Source organism: Pecten maximus, chromosome 4 (assembly GCF_902652985.1).
Source record: "Pecten maximus chromosome 4, xPecMax1.1, whole genome shotgun sequence".
NCBI classification, from domain to species: domain Eukaryota; kingdom Metazoa; phylum Mollusca; class Bivalvia; order Pectinida; family Pectinidae; genus Pecten; species Pecten maximus.
In genome coordinates, this window is record NC_047018.1 from 21,615,377 (window position 1) to 21,632,674 (window position 17,298).

General features: G+C 38.8%; 1 protein-coding gene across 5 annotated transcripts in view; it reads left to right on the forward strand.

Annotated features, from left to right (window-relative positions):
* LOC117325498 (nardilysin-like) overlaps positions 1-17,298 on the forward strand; it is a 42,822-nt gene that overhangs the window by 15,971 nt on the left and 9,553 nt on the right. For 2 of the 5 annotated variants that reach the window (XM_033881755.1, XM_033881756.1), the window contains exons 19-28: positions 3,420-3,495; positions 4,032-4,083; positions 5,788-5,871; positions 6,731-6,797; positions 8,009-8,136; positions 8,606-8,765; positions 9,104-9,178; positions 9,644-9,787; positions 10,137-10,273; positions 13,773-13,863. In XM_033881755.1, the coding sequence (XP_033737646.1) occupies positions 3,420-3,495; positions 4,032-4,083; positions 5,788-5,871; positions 6,731-6,797; positions 8,009-8,136; positions 8,606-8,765; positions 9,104-9,178; positions 9,644-9,787; positions 10,137-10,273; positions 13,773-13,863 (1,014 nt within the window). The other 3 variants (XM_033881758.1, XM_033881757.1, XM_033881759.1) reach the window with 3 other exon arrangements.

Genomic DNA, 17,298 nt, shown 5'->3' on the forward strand with positions numbered 1-17,298 from the left:
TCAGAGTGGATGGTGAGGAGGGAATACTGGTCAGTCATTAGACAGGAGGGGGAGTCAGAGTGGATGGTGAGTAGGGAATACTAGTCAGTCATTAGACAGGAGGGGGAGTCAGAGTGGATGGTGAGGAGGGAATACTAGTCAGCCATTAGACAGGAGAGGTAGTCAGAGTGGATGGTGAGTAGGGAATACTAGTCAGTCATTAGACAGGAGGGGGAGTCAGAGTGGATGGTGAGGAGGGAATACTAGTCAGTCATTAGACAGGAGGGGGAGTCAGAGTGGATGGTGAGGAGGGAATACTAGTCAGTTATTAGACAGGAGGGGGAGTCAGAGTGGATGGTGAGGAGGGAATACTAGTCGGCCATTACACAGGAGAGGGAGTCAGAGTGGATGGTGAGGAGGGAATACTAGTCAGTCATAAGACAGGAGGGGGAGTCGGAGTGGATGGTGAGTAGGGAATACTAGTCAGTCATTAGACAGGACGGGGGGGTCAGAGTGGATGGTGGGTAGGGAATACTAGTCAGTCATTAGACAGGAGGGGGAAACAGAGTGGATGTGTGAGTAGGGAATACTAGTCAGCCATTAGACAGGAGGGGGAGTCAGAGTGGATGGTGATTAGGGAATACTAGTCAGCCATTAGACAGGAGGGGGAGTCAGAGTGGATGGTGAGTAGGGAATACTAGTCAGTCATTAGACAGGAGGGGGAGTCAGAGTGGATGGTGAGGAGGGAATACAGGTCAGTCATTAGACAGGAGGGGGAGTCAGAGTGGATGGTGAGTAGGGAATACTAGTCAGTCATTAGACAGGAGGGGGAGTCAGAGTGGATGGTGAGTAGGGAATACTAGTCAGTCATTATACAGGAGGGGGAGTCGGAGTGGATGGTGAGTAGGGAATACTAGTCAGTCATTAGACAGGACGGGGGGGTCAGAGTGGATGGTGGTTAGGGAATACTAGTCAGTCATTAGACAGGAGGGGGAAACAGAGTGGATGTGTGAGTAGGGAATACTAGTCAGTCATTAGACAGGAGGGGGAGTCAGAGTGGATGGTGAGGAGGGAATACAGGTCAGTCATTAGACAGGAGGGGGAGTCAGAGTGGATGGTGAGTAGGGAATACTAGTCAGTCATTAGACAGGAGGGGGAGTCAGAGTGGATGGTGAGTAGGGAATACTAGTCAGTCATTAGACAGGAGGGGGAGTCAGAGTGGATGGTGAGTAGGGAATACTAGTCAGTCATTATACAGGAGGGGGAGTCAGAGTGGATGGTGAGTAGGGAATACTAGTCAGTCATTAGACAGGAGGGGGAGTCAGAGTGGATAGTGAGTAGGGAATACTAGTCAGTCATTAGACAGGAGGGGGAGTCAGAGTGGATGGTGAGGAGGGAATACAGGTCAGCCATTAGACAGGAGGGGGAGTCGGAGTGGATAGTGAGTAGGGAATACTAGTCGGCCATTAGACAGGAGGGGGAGTCAGAGTGGATGGTGAGTAGGGAATACTAGTCAGTCATTAGACAGGAGGGGGAGTCAGAGTGGATGGTAAGTAGGGAATACTAGTCAGCCATTAGACAGGAGGGGGAGTCAGAGTGGATGGTGAGTAGGGAATACTGGTCAGTCATTAGACAGTAGGGGGAGTCAGAGTGGATGGTGGGTAGGGAATACTGGTCAGTCATTAGACAGGAGGGGGAGTCAGAGTGGATGGTGAGTAGGGAATACTAGTCAGTCATTAGACAGGAGGGGGAATGAGAGTGGATGGTGAGTAGGGTATACTGGTCAGTCATTAGACAGGAGGGGGAGTCAGAGTGGATGGTGAGTAGGGAATACTGGTCAGTCATTAGACAGTAGGGGGAGTCAGAGTGGATGGTGGGTAGGAAATACTGGTCAGTCATTAGACAGGAGGGGGAGTCAGAGTGGATGGTGAGTAGGGAATACTAGTCAGTCATTAGACAGGAGGGGGAATGAGAGTGGATGGTGAGTAGGGTATACTGGTCAGTCATTAGACAGGAGGGGGAGTCAGAGTGGATGGTAAGTAGGGAATACTGGTCAGTCATTAGACAGGAGGGGGAGTCGGAGTGGATGGTGAGTAGGGAATACTAGTCAGTCATTAGACAGGAGGGGGAGTCAGAGTGGATAATGAGTAGGGAATACTAGTCAGTCATTAGACAGGAGGGGGAGTCAGAGTGGATGGTGAGTAGGGAATACTAGTCAGTCATTAGACAGGAGGGGGAGTCAGAGTGGATGGTGAGTAGGGAATACTAGTCAGCCATTAGACAGGAGGGGGAGTCAGAGTGGATGGTGAGTAGGGAATACTAGTCAGTCATTAGACAGGAGGGGGAGTCAGAGTGGATGGTGAGGAGGGAATACTAGTCAGCCATTAGACAGGAGGGGGAGTCAGAGTGGATGGTGAGGAGGGAATACTAGTCGGCCATTAGACAGGAGGGGGAGTCAGAGTGGATGGTGAGGAGGGAATACTAGTCAGTCATTAGACAGGAGGGGGAGTCAGAGTGGATGGTGAGGAGGGAATACTAGTCAGTCATTAGACAGGAGGGGGAGTCAGAGTGGATGGTGAGTAGGGAATACTAGTCAGTCATTAGACAGGAGGGGGAGTCAGAGTGGATGGTGAGGAGGGAATACTAGTCAGCCATTAGACAGGAGGGGGAGTCAGAGTGGATGGTGAGGAGGGAATACTAGTCGGCCATTAGACAGGAGGGGGAGTCAGAGTGGATGGTGAGTAGGGAATACTAGTCAGTCATTAGACAGGAGGGGGAGTCAGAGTGGATGGTGAGTAGGGAATACTAGTCAGCCATTAGACAGGAGGGGGAGTCAGAGTGGATGGTGAGTAGGGAATACTGGTCAGTCATTAGACAGGAGGGGGAGTCAGAGTGGATGGTGAGTAGGGAATACTAGTCGGCCATTAGACAGGAGGGGGAGTCAGAGTGGATGGTGAGTAGGGAATACTAGTCAGTCATTAGACAGGAGGGGGAGTCAGAGTGGATGGTGAGGAGGGAATACTAGTCAGCCATTAGACAGGAGGGGGAGTCAGAGTGGATGGTGAGGAGGGAATACTAGTCGGCCATTAGACAGGAGGGGGAGTCAGAGTGGATGGTGAGTAGGGAATACTGGTCAGTCATTAGACAGGAGGGGGAGTCAGAGTGGATGGTGAGTAGGGAATACTAGTCGGCCATTAGACAGGAGGGGGAGTCAGAGTGGATGGTGAGTAGGGAATACTGGTCAGTCATTAGACAGGAGGGGGAGTCAGAGTGGATGGTGAGTAGGGAATACTGGTCAGTCATTAGACAGGAGGGGGAGTCAGAGTGGATGGTGAGTAGGGAATACTAGTCGGCCATTAGACAGGAGGGGGAGTCAGAGTGGATGGTGAGTAGGGAATACTAGTCTGCCATTAGACGGTTTGTCTGTATTGTCTTTTTAGGACCCAAAACTATTAAAAAGTGATGAAAATGGAAAACTTTGGTTCAAACCAGATACCAAATTTAAAGTTCCTAAAGGTAAGTAGTCATTGATGCACATTGCTGAATTTCTAAATGTATCTGTATCAATTGAATAATAATGGCCACTGGTGGTCATATTGTCTCCATAATTCAAATTCTGAATTACACTATTTCATTGTCTGATACATATTAAGCCCTATTTTTGCTTTCAAACCAGTTTCATATGTTAATTTGACTTGCTGGTTTATAAACAGGTAGATAAATAAACTGATTTTGAAGTTAATCACATATGAACACTTTTTGTTCTTATTTGAAAACACCTAACTTTGATAATAAATAAATCCTAATATGGGGATAATAGTTACTAGATGAGTACATGTATCACCAATACACCAAAGTTACAGCATGCTGATATAGCAATGTTTAAATAATTTCCCTGATTTAGAGTGATAATCTGATAACCTTAGATTATATTACTACTAAGTACGTACATAGAATTCAGCATTGCTGTCTTTGTAAGATCTGGGGAAATTAAAACCTGTGTGATTCAGAAAAAACCTATTGAAATGATTGATGTGAATTTTGTTGTACAGGTTATAACTACATCCATCTGATGTCCCCCGTTGTCTACAAGTCTTTGGACAGGTGAGTGAAAAAGTCCCAAAAGTCTACCATAAGTGTGGGCTATTGATATTGTTATTTTGATACCAAAGTTTGTCTGGAGGTAGGGGACTATGGTGTTAACAGGCTAATTTCATATTACATACTGAGTTATGGCCCTTTGATTTTGATCCTGAAATTTGTCTGGAGGTAAGGGGACTATGATGTTATCAGGCTAATTTCATATTACATACTGAGTTATGGCCCTTTGATTTTGATCCGGAAATTTGTCTGGAGGTAATGCTTGCTGTAGTTTGCTTTGACCTGTTGACTCAATATGTTAATATAAATATCAAAATTATGAGCATTCAATTTGTTTCTTTTTAAAATGTTGATAAAAACAATTTAAAATGTTCTTGAATATCAATTAGGTGTAAGTAGAATGAGTAGAAGTTAAATGATTTACAGGAATTCAGATAATCAGATGACAGATTCTCTGAGCAGTTACACCTTTGATGGTACATTTTTTGGTCTGAATTTTCTTTCAAGCTTATGATTCCACAGAAGAAAAGCATGCTGTCCAATGTGTTATAACTTGTTACAGTATATATTATGGTGTTTTCCTCTGACAGTGCTGTCCAATGTGTTATAACTTGTTACAGTATATATTATGGTGTTTTCCTCTGACAGTGCTGTCCAATGTGTTATAACTTGTTACAGTATATATTATGGTGTTTTCCTCTGACAGTGCTGTCCAATGTGTTATGACTTACTACAGTATATATTATGGTTTTTTCCTCTGACAGTGCTGTCCAATGTGTTATAACTTGTTACAGTATATATTATGGTGTTTTCCTCTGACAGTTCTGTCCAATGTGTTATAACTTGTTACAGTATATATTATGGTGTTTTCCTCTGACAGTGCTGTCCAATGTGTTATAACTTACTACAGTATATATTATGGTTTTTTCCTCTGACAGTGCTGTCCAATGTGTTATAACTTGTTACAGTATATCAGTATATATTATGTTTTTTCCTCTGACAGTGCTGTCCAATGTGTTATGACTTACTACAGTATATATTATGGTTTTTTCCTCTGACAGTGCTGTCCAATGTGTTATAACTTGTTACAGTATATATTATGGTGTTTTCCTCTGACAGTTCTGTCCAATGTATTATAACTTGTTACAGTATATCAGTATATATTATGGTGTTTTCCTCTGACAGTTTTGTCCAATGTATTATAACTTGTTACAGTATATATTATGGTTTTTTACTCTGACAGTGCTGTCCAATGTGTTATAACTTGTTACAGTATATATTATGGTGTTTTCCTCTGACAGTGCTGTCCAATGTGTTATAACTTGTTACAGTATATATTATGGTGTTTTCCTCTGACAGTGCTGTCCAATGTGTTATAACTTGTTACAGTATATATTATGGTGTTTTCCTCTGACAGTTCTGTCCAATGTGTTATAACTTGTTACAGTATATATTATGGTTTTTTCCTCTGACAGTGCTGTCCAATGTGTTATAACTTGTTACAGTATATATTATGTTTTTTTCCTCCGACAGTGCTGTCCAATGTGTTATGACTTACTACAGTATATATTATGGTTTTTTCCTCTGACAGTTCTGTCCAATGTGTTATAACTTGTTACAGTACATATTATGGTGTTATCCTCTGACAGTGCTGTCCAATGTGTTATAACTTGTTACAGTATATATTATGATTTTTTCCTCTGACAGTGCTATCCTGTTAGATTTCTTTGTGAACCTGTTGGAGCACCAATTGACTCTGGTGGCCTATCCTGCATATCTCGCTGGATTTGAGTAAGTGACTTCTAGGGCATTCACTGTATACATCTGATAATAAGCCCCTTGCCTGGTAATAAACCATATCTATTGCAACTAAGTAAAAATGCTAATGAAGACTTATTTCATTGTCCTACAATAAGCTCATCAATATGAGGTAATATAAGGAGTGAACACGATTCATGGTTAATATGTCCAGAAAGCCAAAGGGAATTGAAGGTTTTCTCTCCGTCTGTCTTGTGTATATGTATATACATAAAGTCAAAGATTGTCAGTACTCTGCCGGCTTCATTCCTCGAGGGATGTTTGGTCAAACTTCACACAATGATATCTCAAACAAGTTCGATTTGCAGAGTTTTTGGGTCAAGGTCAAGGTCACTTTTTTTTTAGTGGTGACCTGTAAGGGACATGTATTGCTGTAGCAAATCCCAGTATGCTTGTTACCAGATAAATACTGTAGGTTCACTTTGTCTTGCTATAAAAGCAGATTTGTTTTGTAGCATTTGAATATATTTAATCTCTAAATTCTTCAAGAACACAAATAATTCTAATAAAAGTTGTGTTTACAAAAACAAATCATGTATAAATGTATGATGCATTTTGAGTGACATTCATATCAATTTTCATTTATTATGATTTTAGAATGAAATGTTTTTTTTAGCAATTTGGCTATAAGATTTAAAGTTATGCTTTAAAAGAAAATAGGTTGTATAAATATCTTTTGTAAGCAGAGCATAGATAGAACATGAAATGTTAAATCTAAGACTCTAGTGGTCTTTTCTGAACTTTCATCATTTGAAATTAATTTTTATAATTTGAAATTTGAATGCAAATGGACCTGATTTCTAATTTGTATATAAATTATGTCGACTTTTAGATATGGAGTGGAAGGACACGAGACTGGACTCGTTCTACATATGAGTGGATTTTCTCATAAAATGAAGGTAGATGAATGAGCTGGTTATCATTTAGTTGTAAGCATATAATAGTGTGATAAATAGATGACCAGTAACTGTCAGCATATGACTGACTGTCAGCATATGACTAACTGTCAGCATATGACTGACTGGCAGCATATGACTAACTGGCAGCATAAGACTAACTGTCAGTATATTAGACAAACTGGCAGCATATGACTAACTGTCAGCATATGACTAACTGGCAGCATATGACTAACTGGCTCAAAGTTGAGAGCATTTTGTAGTGAAGATATGTAACTCCTGGTATCGGGGGAGGTAGTACTTGTGTCCGGCCCCTGATTGGGAATATGTATAAAACATTGTTTAGATACTATTTATCTCAGTGTAACCATTGGTGAATTATGACATGTTACATCACTATTTCACAAGGTGATCCTGTTGTTGCTAGGGAAGAGATAACTCTATATTTCTCGGATTCTGTTGTTGCTAGGGAAGAGATAACTCTATATGTCTCGGAGGCGTAGGGAAAGACCACACTGCAGCTAGGGAAGAGATGACTCTATATTTCTCAGATGGCATAGAGAAAGATCGCTCACACATGTTATGACATCATGATAATGAATTGTTGCTGTGATGTCATTGCGTTTTCCCAACATCAAACAATTGTTGTGAATAGGGAAGCCTTGGTCTCAGCCATAGTTTTTGTTTTTTTGCCAGTGGATTAGATCAATGTTTATTATGACTTGAATTTGTTTGTTTGTATATGGGGGAATATAATCAAACATGTGAGTCTATTCAATAGACAGGATATCTCAGTTTGTTGGTTTTATAACTATGTGAGAAAAAAAATCAAACATGGGCCAGTTCTGAGGACAAGGATTTCTCAACCCACCTGTAAGAGTTTGACTTTTCAGTATGAGGATTGCTTAGTGCTAGGCAGCCAAACTCTTACAGGTGGGCTGAGAAATCCCTGTCCACAGAACAGGCCCATGTTTGATCATTTTTCCCACATACTAACAAATCGTAAGTTGCTATGAAACTTATTTATTTCACCAGTCATCAATGTCCCCTGAAATGTGCGTCGAAACTGATGACGATATTGATTTGTGATATGGTTATGCCACGTGATGACTGTCTTTCCATATATATCATCCACAGAATCAGCCTCTGAAGTATTTGAGAACATATCATCTCATACATGTGTGAAATTATTTGTTATGATTTACATATTTTAGGCCATCACAGACTTGTTACTGGACCATGTGTTTGGGTTTCGGTGTACTGTTAATGAGTTTGAAATGATGAAGGAGGAGGTCACCCGTATCTACAACAACGACATGATCAGGCCAGATAAGCTGGCTAGGTAAGAATGGATTTACTTGGGGTCAGTTTTGGTCTCCAAGCAAACATCAGAATAGAAAATCTTTATTTTTATTGAAAACTTGTATCTATCATAAGACAAGCTGGCTAGGTAAGAATGGATTTACTTGGGGTCAGTATTAGTCTCCAAGCAAACATCAGAATAGAAAATCTTTATTTTTATTGAATACTTGTATACATCATGATGGTGATAAAGGATACTTGACCCCTTAGTATAAGATTTATAATTAATGAGAATGGTTCAGTGAAGAAGTAAAAAAAGATTCAAATTTTAAAGTAGCAAATATATATCTGATCACTTTCCAGCAGTATTTGGTACACACAGTAAATTGTTTTACTCTATCAGAAGGCAGATTTCACTGCAGTTTATCTGGTTCTATGTTTTTTTGAGCTAGAATTAGTTTCTTGTAGATTTTTGGTTCTATGATAAATAAGGTTCCACTGAATTTCAGGATGTTGAGATTTGCTGTTACTTCCCCTCTGAACTGGCCTGTCCCAGACCGCCTGGGTCGCATCAACAATATAACGCATGACATGTTTGAACGCTTCATTGAAGAGTTTCAACGCTATGTCTGGGTAGAAAGCTTCTTGACTGGAAACTTCTCTGAGGAGGCGAGTATCCTGCCAATTCTTCTATAATCTTTACTGCATTATTTTTCTGGCATAATGTTATGACAAGTAATAAATGTAAACATTTAAAAGAAATGTAGCATGTTTTGTAATAAACTCATTAATAAAGATAACATCTGGATATTTTTCATGAAAGTTCTTTTGAGATCCAGTCAAACAAATGTTGTGAAGTCAAATGGGAATATATGATTGAATTTTTCTCCAACTTTTAGCATATTCAACTTCATTTTGCATTTGGCTCCATTTCCATCATTGGAGGATTGGGGATACAGTCACAGACAATTTTTCAGTATTTCCTAATGATCTGTTTGTCCATTTAGGAAGCAGCATGTTACAAGGAGAAGATCAATTCTGTATTACCAGGAACACCTCTTCCCGTCTCACAACTCCTCCAGGTAAACTCATTCACATTCATTCTAATTCACTGCTGATTGAACTATGAGATCGAAAATTGGTACTGCTTTTGCCTGTAAAAACATATGATTTAATTAATTCCATACGTTTTTAGAAATATGATTATGTTGATATTTAATATTTAACTGAAAAATACAGTTTATATTTGTGCTTGTTAATATTATTTTTAGAAATATCCATTTGTGTTAAAAGTATCATTAAGATACTCTGAATTTTTGTTCATTACCAAATTATAACAGATTAGCACATTGAAGCATTTCTACACACAAATAGTACATTATGATATATAGAAAGTCTAATTAGCATATTATTAATTAAGTGCAATTCTTCCAGGGTGGAAAGAGCTAAATTAAAATTACAGCTAAATATTCACAGTATACAAAAAGATGCTCAGATTGCAGATGCAGCTTAAAAACTGTATTTTGTTATGTTATTTTTGGCTATAGAAACGGTTGTGCCAGGTACCTGTGGGAGATACCTACTGTCAGGTCCGAGGCCATAACTATGACGATAACAACTCGTGTGTGGTCGTCTACCTTCAGTCAGAGCCAGGAACGCTCTACACCAACACAGTCAATGAACTTCTAGGGGTAATATATTCAACTTGAACTTAGATCTTTGAATGATTAAGAGATTTCAATTACCCCTGAGGGTTTGGATATTTTTAAATTAAAATAAGAAATATCCGAAAGGTGCCACCAACAACTTGAATCATTGAATTAATTAAAAAATTAAATGTTTGTGATGTGTTTGTAGATTTGTATATCTTGGCCTACAGTAATGTTTATGATGTATTTGTAGATTTGTATATCTTGGCCTACAGTAATGTTTATGATGTATTATTTGTAGACTTGTGTGATTGATCCTACGTTTGTATTCATGATTTATTTGTAGACAGTAATGTTTGAGCCTAAAGTAATGTTTGGGATATATTTTCAGACTCGTATGACTGAGCCCTGTTTTGACTTCCTGCGTACTAAGCACCAGCTGGGCTACAGCACATATATTGAGTTTCTGGTGACAAACGGCATTCTGGGACTGTCTGTCACTGTCGAGTGCCAGGCCAACAAATTTAGGTCAGTATTTATCTACCACTGTGGTGAATGTGGCTAGCATGGACTATTAAAACATTCACATTCATACTTGTATATTTACATTCTGCGTTGCATTTGCCTATATGTCGTTAGTAAACCAAATTGTATTCATGAGACTGTATACTACAATTTACAGTGATTCGGTCAGTGTAGGAATACAGCTTCAGGTGTTGTAGGTTAAAACAATGGTCGCTAGTTACATTCGGCCTAGAGAGCTTTCGAATGCTAGCATTTATCTACATAAACTACCACAAAAAAAATAAAGGAACACAAGTTATGAGAATAAAATTTAATAATAACAAAAAATGAAGTTGACACAAAGAAACTTATAATAAGCGCTATTCTTGATCTATACGAAGTCATCAAATTATCAATGTTGTAACACACACACAGGGGCTTGTTGCCGAATTTTCAGAAATGCTTTGAGACACGACAACATTAAAAGTCCAGCATTTATAAAGAATAATCTTGCGAAAAATCGGCAGTATCGACATGGTTTCAGGTTATGTATGCATACTGAATTACAGTTTTGTGGTTATTCACTGATGTCAAAAGCCTACCTTACTTCAAAATCGAGCCCCTGTGAAGTTGAACGTTGTCTGCTAAATTAGCGACACTGATGTGACATACGGATTAGACTGGAATCGGTTTTGAAATAAATATCCTTGGAATCGTTTTCACCTACTGTCAAGATGACTTTCATTTAGAATTTAAGAGCTGATATTCCTCTGAAAATAACGTAAATCCAGTCGATAAAAACATAAGTGTTTCCAAGGAATCGAGTCTGTCCTGTGCAATACCCGTTCAACGCGGCATCACTTCTAAATGTTAACCGTATATCATTGCGCCGAAAAATGGCTTTATTCTTAAACAATCAGAAATTATGCAATTGTGAATAATTTCACGATATCTACAAACGTATATGAAATATAATATAAAGCCAAATTTGTGCAAAAAACATTTTATGTGATTGCTATTAATAATGACATGAGGGACTATATTTTTCCTTCTGGAAATTTCAGCGGTATTTGAACTTGATGACGTCAGTGATAGGGGAAGCGGCAAATTAAAACGCGTTTTAAATTACAGTCAATAAAAAAAATATGAATGTAAATATAAGCATTGAACTGTATTCATATCGACTGTATACTACCATTTGGTAACAGTTCAATCCTTAAGTAACCCTGGTAGATACTAGCTGCAATATACTGCTCTGCTAGGAAGAACTTCTCTTCAGCTCGGTTAAGCGTAAGACTAATAATCCTGAGGTCCCAGGTTTGATCCCTAGAGGAGGCAGTGATTTAGATTAAATTAAATTAATCAAGGCTCTGTTTCACTTGCACTAACTTACTCTTGATAACCAATTTACTTCATCATCTGTATAGTGTACACAGTCAGTACAAGCTTTCCTTTTTATTTGCTGTGAGTTGTTTGTGTATTCCAGTATGTGTACAGTAGACAAACATATTGATGACTTCCTGTTGTTGGTATATTCCAGTATGAGTACAGTAGACAAACATATTGATGACTTCCTGTTGTGTATTCCAGTATGAGTACAGTAGACAAACATATTGATGACCTCCTGTTGTTTGTGTATTCCAGTATGAGTACAGTAGACAAACATATTGATGACTTCCTGTTGTTGGTATATTCCAGTATGAGTACAGTAGACAAACATATTGATGACTTCCTGTTGTTGGTATATTCCAGTATGTGTACAGTAGACAAACATATTGATGACTTCCTGTTGTGTATTCCAGTATGAGTACAGAAGACAAACATATTGATGACTTCCTGTTGTGTATTCCAGTATGAGTACAGTAGACAAACATATTGATGACTTCCTGTTGTTTGTGTATTCCAGTATGAGTACAGTAGACAAACATATTGATGACTTCCTGTTGTTTGTGTATTCCAGTATGAGTTCAGTAGACAAACATATTGATGACTTCCTGTTGTGTATTCCAGTATGAGTACAGTAGACAAACATATTGATGACTTCCTGTTGTGTATTCCAGTATGAGTACAGTAGACAAACATATTGATGACTTCCTGTTGTGTATTCCAGTATGAGTACAGTAGACAAACATATTGATGACTTCCTGTTGTTTGTGTATTCCAGTATGAGTACAGTAGACAAACATATTGATGACTTCCTGTTGTTTGTGTATTCCAGTATGTGTACAGTAGACAAACATATTGATGACTTCCTGTTGTGTATTCCAGTATGAGAACAGTAGACAAACATATTGATGACTTCCTGTTGGTTGTGTATTCCAGTATGAGAACAGTAGACAAACATATTGATGACTTCCTGTTGTTTGTGTATTCCAGTATGAGTACAGTAGACAAACATATTGATGACTTCCTGTTGTTTGTGTATTCCAGTATGAGTACAGTAGACAAACATATTGATGACTTCCTGTTGTGTATTCCAGTATGAGAACAGTAGACAAACATATTGATGACTTCCTGTTGGTTGTGTAGTTCTGTGTTTTGTATCCATATGAACAGTAGACAAATATTGATGACTTCTTTTTGTGATTCCAGTATGAGTACAGTGAAAACATATTGTGACTTCCTGTTGTATTCCATATAGACAGTGAAACAATTGATGACTTCTGTTGTGTTTCCAGTAGAAAGTGACAACATATTGATGACTTCTGTTTGTATTCAGTATGAGTAAGGGCAAATATTGAGAATTCCTTTGTTATTCATATGAGTACAGTAGACAAACATATTGATGACTTCCTGTTGTGATTCCAGTATGAGTACAGTAGACAAACATATTGATGACTTCCTGTTTGTATTCCAGTATGAGTACAGTAGACAAACATATTGATGACTTCCTGTTGTGCTATTCCAGTATGAGTACAGTAGACAAACATATTGATGACTTCCTGTTGTGCATTCCAGTATGAGTACAGTAGACAAACATATTGATGACTTCCTGTTGTGCATTCCAGTATGAGTACAGTAGACAAACATATTGATGACTTCCTGTTGTGTATTCCAGTATGAGTACAGTAGACAAACATATTGATGACTTCCTGTTGTTGGTATATTCCAGTATGAGTACAGTAGACAAACATATTGATGACTTCCTGTTGTGTATTCCAGTATGAGTACAGTAGACAAACATATTGATGACCTCCTGTTGTTGTGTATTCCAGTATGAGTACAGTAGACAAACATATTGATGACTTCCTGTTGTTGGTATATTCCAGTATGAGTACAGTAGACAAACATATTGATGACTTCCTGTTGTTTGTGTATTCCAGTATGTGTACAATAGACAAACATATTGATGACTTCCTGTTGTGTATTCCAGTATGAGTACAGTAGACAAACATATTGATGACTTCCTGTTGTATATTCCAGTATGAGTACAGTAGACAAACATATTGATGACTTCCTGTTGTGTATTCTAGTATGAGTACAGTAGACAAACATATTGATGACTTCCTGTTTTGTATTCCAGTATGAGTACAGTAGACAAACACATTGATGACTTCCTGGTAGAATTCAGATCAATTCTCGACAGCATGACAGAGGAGGAGTTTAAATCACTGGTAAGTAAACTTTATTTTATGTAATGGACCAGGGTGTATACAATCTTAACAAAACCCTTCAATTTTACTGTCTTGCCTAGAAAAATATTGAATTACTGTTGGCATTGAAAAGTCTTTAATTATTGTCTGTGGCCATGAAAATTCCTTGTTACACTAAATATTTTCACTGATATCTAAGAATTAGGAAATGTACATTCAATCCAAACTGGAAAAATGTCTCTGTTTATATCTGTTCAAATCTTAGGTCATTGGTGTTTAATGTGTCACATGCTGATAGCTGACCTCAACAAAATGGGTGAATCAGTACTGAAATCAATTTTAACCATGAAAAATATGAAGTATCAGGCATGACATGAATAGTTATGTAAATTGTATTTTATTGTGTTGTAAAAAGTAAATAGGCCCTGAATTTGGTTTGACCAGATCTGTATGCACCTTTGCTGATATATTTATTAAATATTGTAATATGTAACAGATTCATGGATTTTTTGTTTGTTGGCCGGGGTTTAACATCCTAGCAGCAGTTATAGCCAGGGTTGCTACCATCTAGAGACGCCAAGGGATTATTCAAAGTGGGAGATTTAGTGCGGCAACAGTTTAACAACATCAAATTGTTTTTGTGTAGTAATTTTCATCATATTGTACCAAAAAATATTTCATTATTCGAACAGGATAAAGAATTACATATTTTAAAATAAACATCTAGATGCCACATGGTAAGTGGTAACAAGAAAAAAAGGATTTTTATGCCCCGCCATGAAATGAGCCAGGTCGACTAATCCGAAAGGTTCTGATGTTAATATTGCCTTTAGAGCTGCCTTGCAGTGATTTAACATGCTGTGTATACATAAACTGGCCACACCCCTAATGTCCTAATAAGGACCAGACATGATTGACAAGAGTAGGCACTGCATGCTTGCCATTTAATGGCTTAACTTGATATGGAGGGAGAAATTTTTGAATAATGTGAGATTTTGTCGCACGTCGCATGAAAGAGGTTCGTGGGAGAAAGCTTTCAATATCGTGAGGTGGTAACTCTGCTATAGCCACATGCTGAAATTCATGGAATATATTTGATGATGTGAATAGTCCCATCACACTGACCAATCCACAAGTGTCTGTAGTTGTCCATGGCGACAGCAGTTGGGTATGCTAGCCCATCCTCCTCCCTCATTAGAAACTTACTGAACTTTCCCTCAGGGGTGAGGAGGTGTACAGCATGGTTCCAGTAGTCAGTGACAACAAGGCGGCCATCTTTATCCTGACACAATCCTCTGGGATGGAATTGACTTGCTGGGTCTTTCCCTATTGCTCCTCTGTAGTTTCGGCATTTAGAGTCCCCAAGTAAATTAGTCACTGTTCCACTATTATTAGAGCATTTGCTAGGTACAGATCGGGTTGATTTAAGAATGTACAAGGCAGACATTGTCGTGACAATGTCAATAGTTGTAAAATACCAGTTAGAACAGGTTTCAAAAATAGATTCGTTATAGGTACCATTTTGATTATAGATAGAAAAATCTCTAATGGTTTGCTTTACATTATAGCTACCATTATATTCAGTGACTTTTTTTTCTGTGTATATGATCACCTGTCCTGAGTTCGATACTCCTACACATTTCAGAGTTTCACTTCCACAGTCCAGAAAGCGATAGAGCTTACCTGTTGTGGTAACTCTAGTAACAACCTGGCTTTGAATTCCTTCCTGTTGTACATAGATTCCTTTCTCTGTGACAGGTGTGATATGGACAACACCAGTCATGAGTGGTTCTTCCTTCTCAATATCTCCCTTGTGTTTACTGAAATCCACAAGGTACAGTTTATTTTCAGTCACAATAAAGGAACTGTTTATATCTACAGGGGCTATTCTATCTATGGGCGACTTGGCACATTTATACATGGTCTCTGATCCAACAACATCTTCATACAAACTCTCTGTATCTGTAGAATCTTGATCACTATCAACCTTTTCACCTGCGTCCACACAAACACTGTTTCCCTTGTGGAATTATATCCTCAGTGTTATCAGAGGCAGACGTTTCACAAGACACCCCAGCAAGACTTCCAAATAAGGTATGTAGTTCCCGTTCACAAAGTCCTGACCCTGGAAGGAAACTCACTGGATTCACTTCCAGTCCTTTCGAGGGATTTGTGATATTGTGAACAATTTCCAAAATCTGAATAGATTTTCTTTTTTCAAAAGCATCCATAGAGTCTGGATTTTCCAGAAATACTTTGAGCAGTGTCAGACATGTGTCTGCTTGTATCATTCTGTCACTCAGACAGCCAACTTTTACTGTCTGATAATCTCTCAACTTTGTCTGCAAATCCTCATTCCATCTTTCTATCTTTTGGATAAGAGTTGTCTTTTGTTTGGCAATTTCTTCTGACACTGTTTTACACATTTCAGTCACAGATCCTTTTTCCTGTTTCATGACTATGATACTGTTTTGAACATGTTCACAAATTTCTTTCCCTCTGTTGCTCACCACTTCCCTTAGTTGGAGCTGTTTTTCCTTGGCAACATGGTCCATTTCACAGAAACTGTGGTTACTATGGTTACCATCTATGATACAGGAGGCACACAGAAGTCTGTCACATGTTCTACAGAACAATGATACATACTTATCTATATGATTGAGACAAAATGTTGCTTTGGTCTGAAAACTGTTCAAGAAAATCTGTTGGTTTTGACTACTAGAGGTGGTTGTATCATACTGGACGTCTGTCTGATGGTTTTGACAACTAGAAGAGGCTGTATCATTCTGGCCGGCTGTCCAGTGATTTTGACCACTAGAAGAGGCTGTATCATTCTGGCCAGCTGTCCAGTGATTTTGACCACTAGAAGAGGCTGTATCATTCCAACCATCTGTCAGTTGGTTTTGACCACTAAAAGAGGCTGTATCATTCTGTCCATCTGTCTGATAGTTTTGACCACTAGAAGAGGCTGTATCATTCTGTCCATCTGTCTGATGGTTTTGACCACTAGAAGAGGCTGTATCATTCTGGCCATCGGTTTGTTGGTTTTGACCACTAGAAGTGGCTGTATCATTCTGGCTGTCTGTCTGTTGGGTTTGACCACTAGAAGTGGCTGTATCATTCTGGCTGTCTGTCTGTTGGGTTTGACCACTAGAAGAGGCTGTATCATTCTGGCCATCTGTCTGATGGTTTTGACCACTAGAAGAGGCTGTATCATTCTGGCCATCGGTTTGTTGGTTTTGACCACTAGAAGTGGCTGTATCATTCTGGCTGTCTGTCTGTTGGGTTTGACCACTAGAAGTGGCTGTATCATTCTGGCTGTCTGTCTGTTGGGTTTGACCACTAGAAGAGGCTGTATCATTCTGGCCATCTGTCTGTTGGGTTTGACCACTAGAAGAAGCTGTATCTTTCTGGCCGTCTGTCCATTGGTTTTGACCACTAGAAGAGGCTGTATCA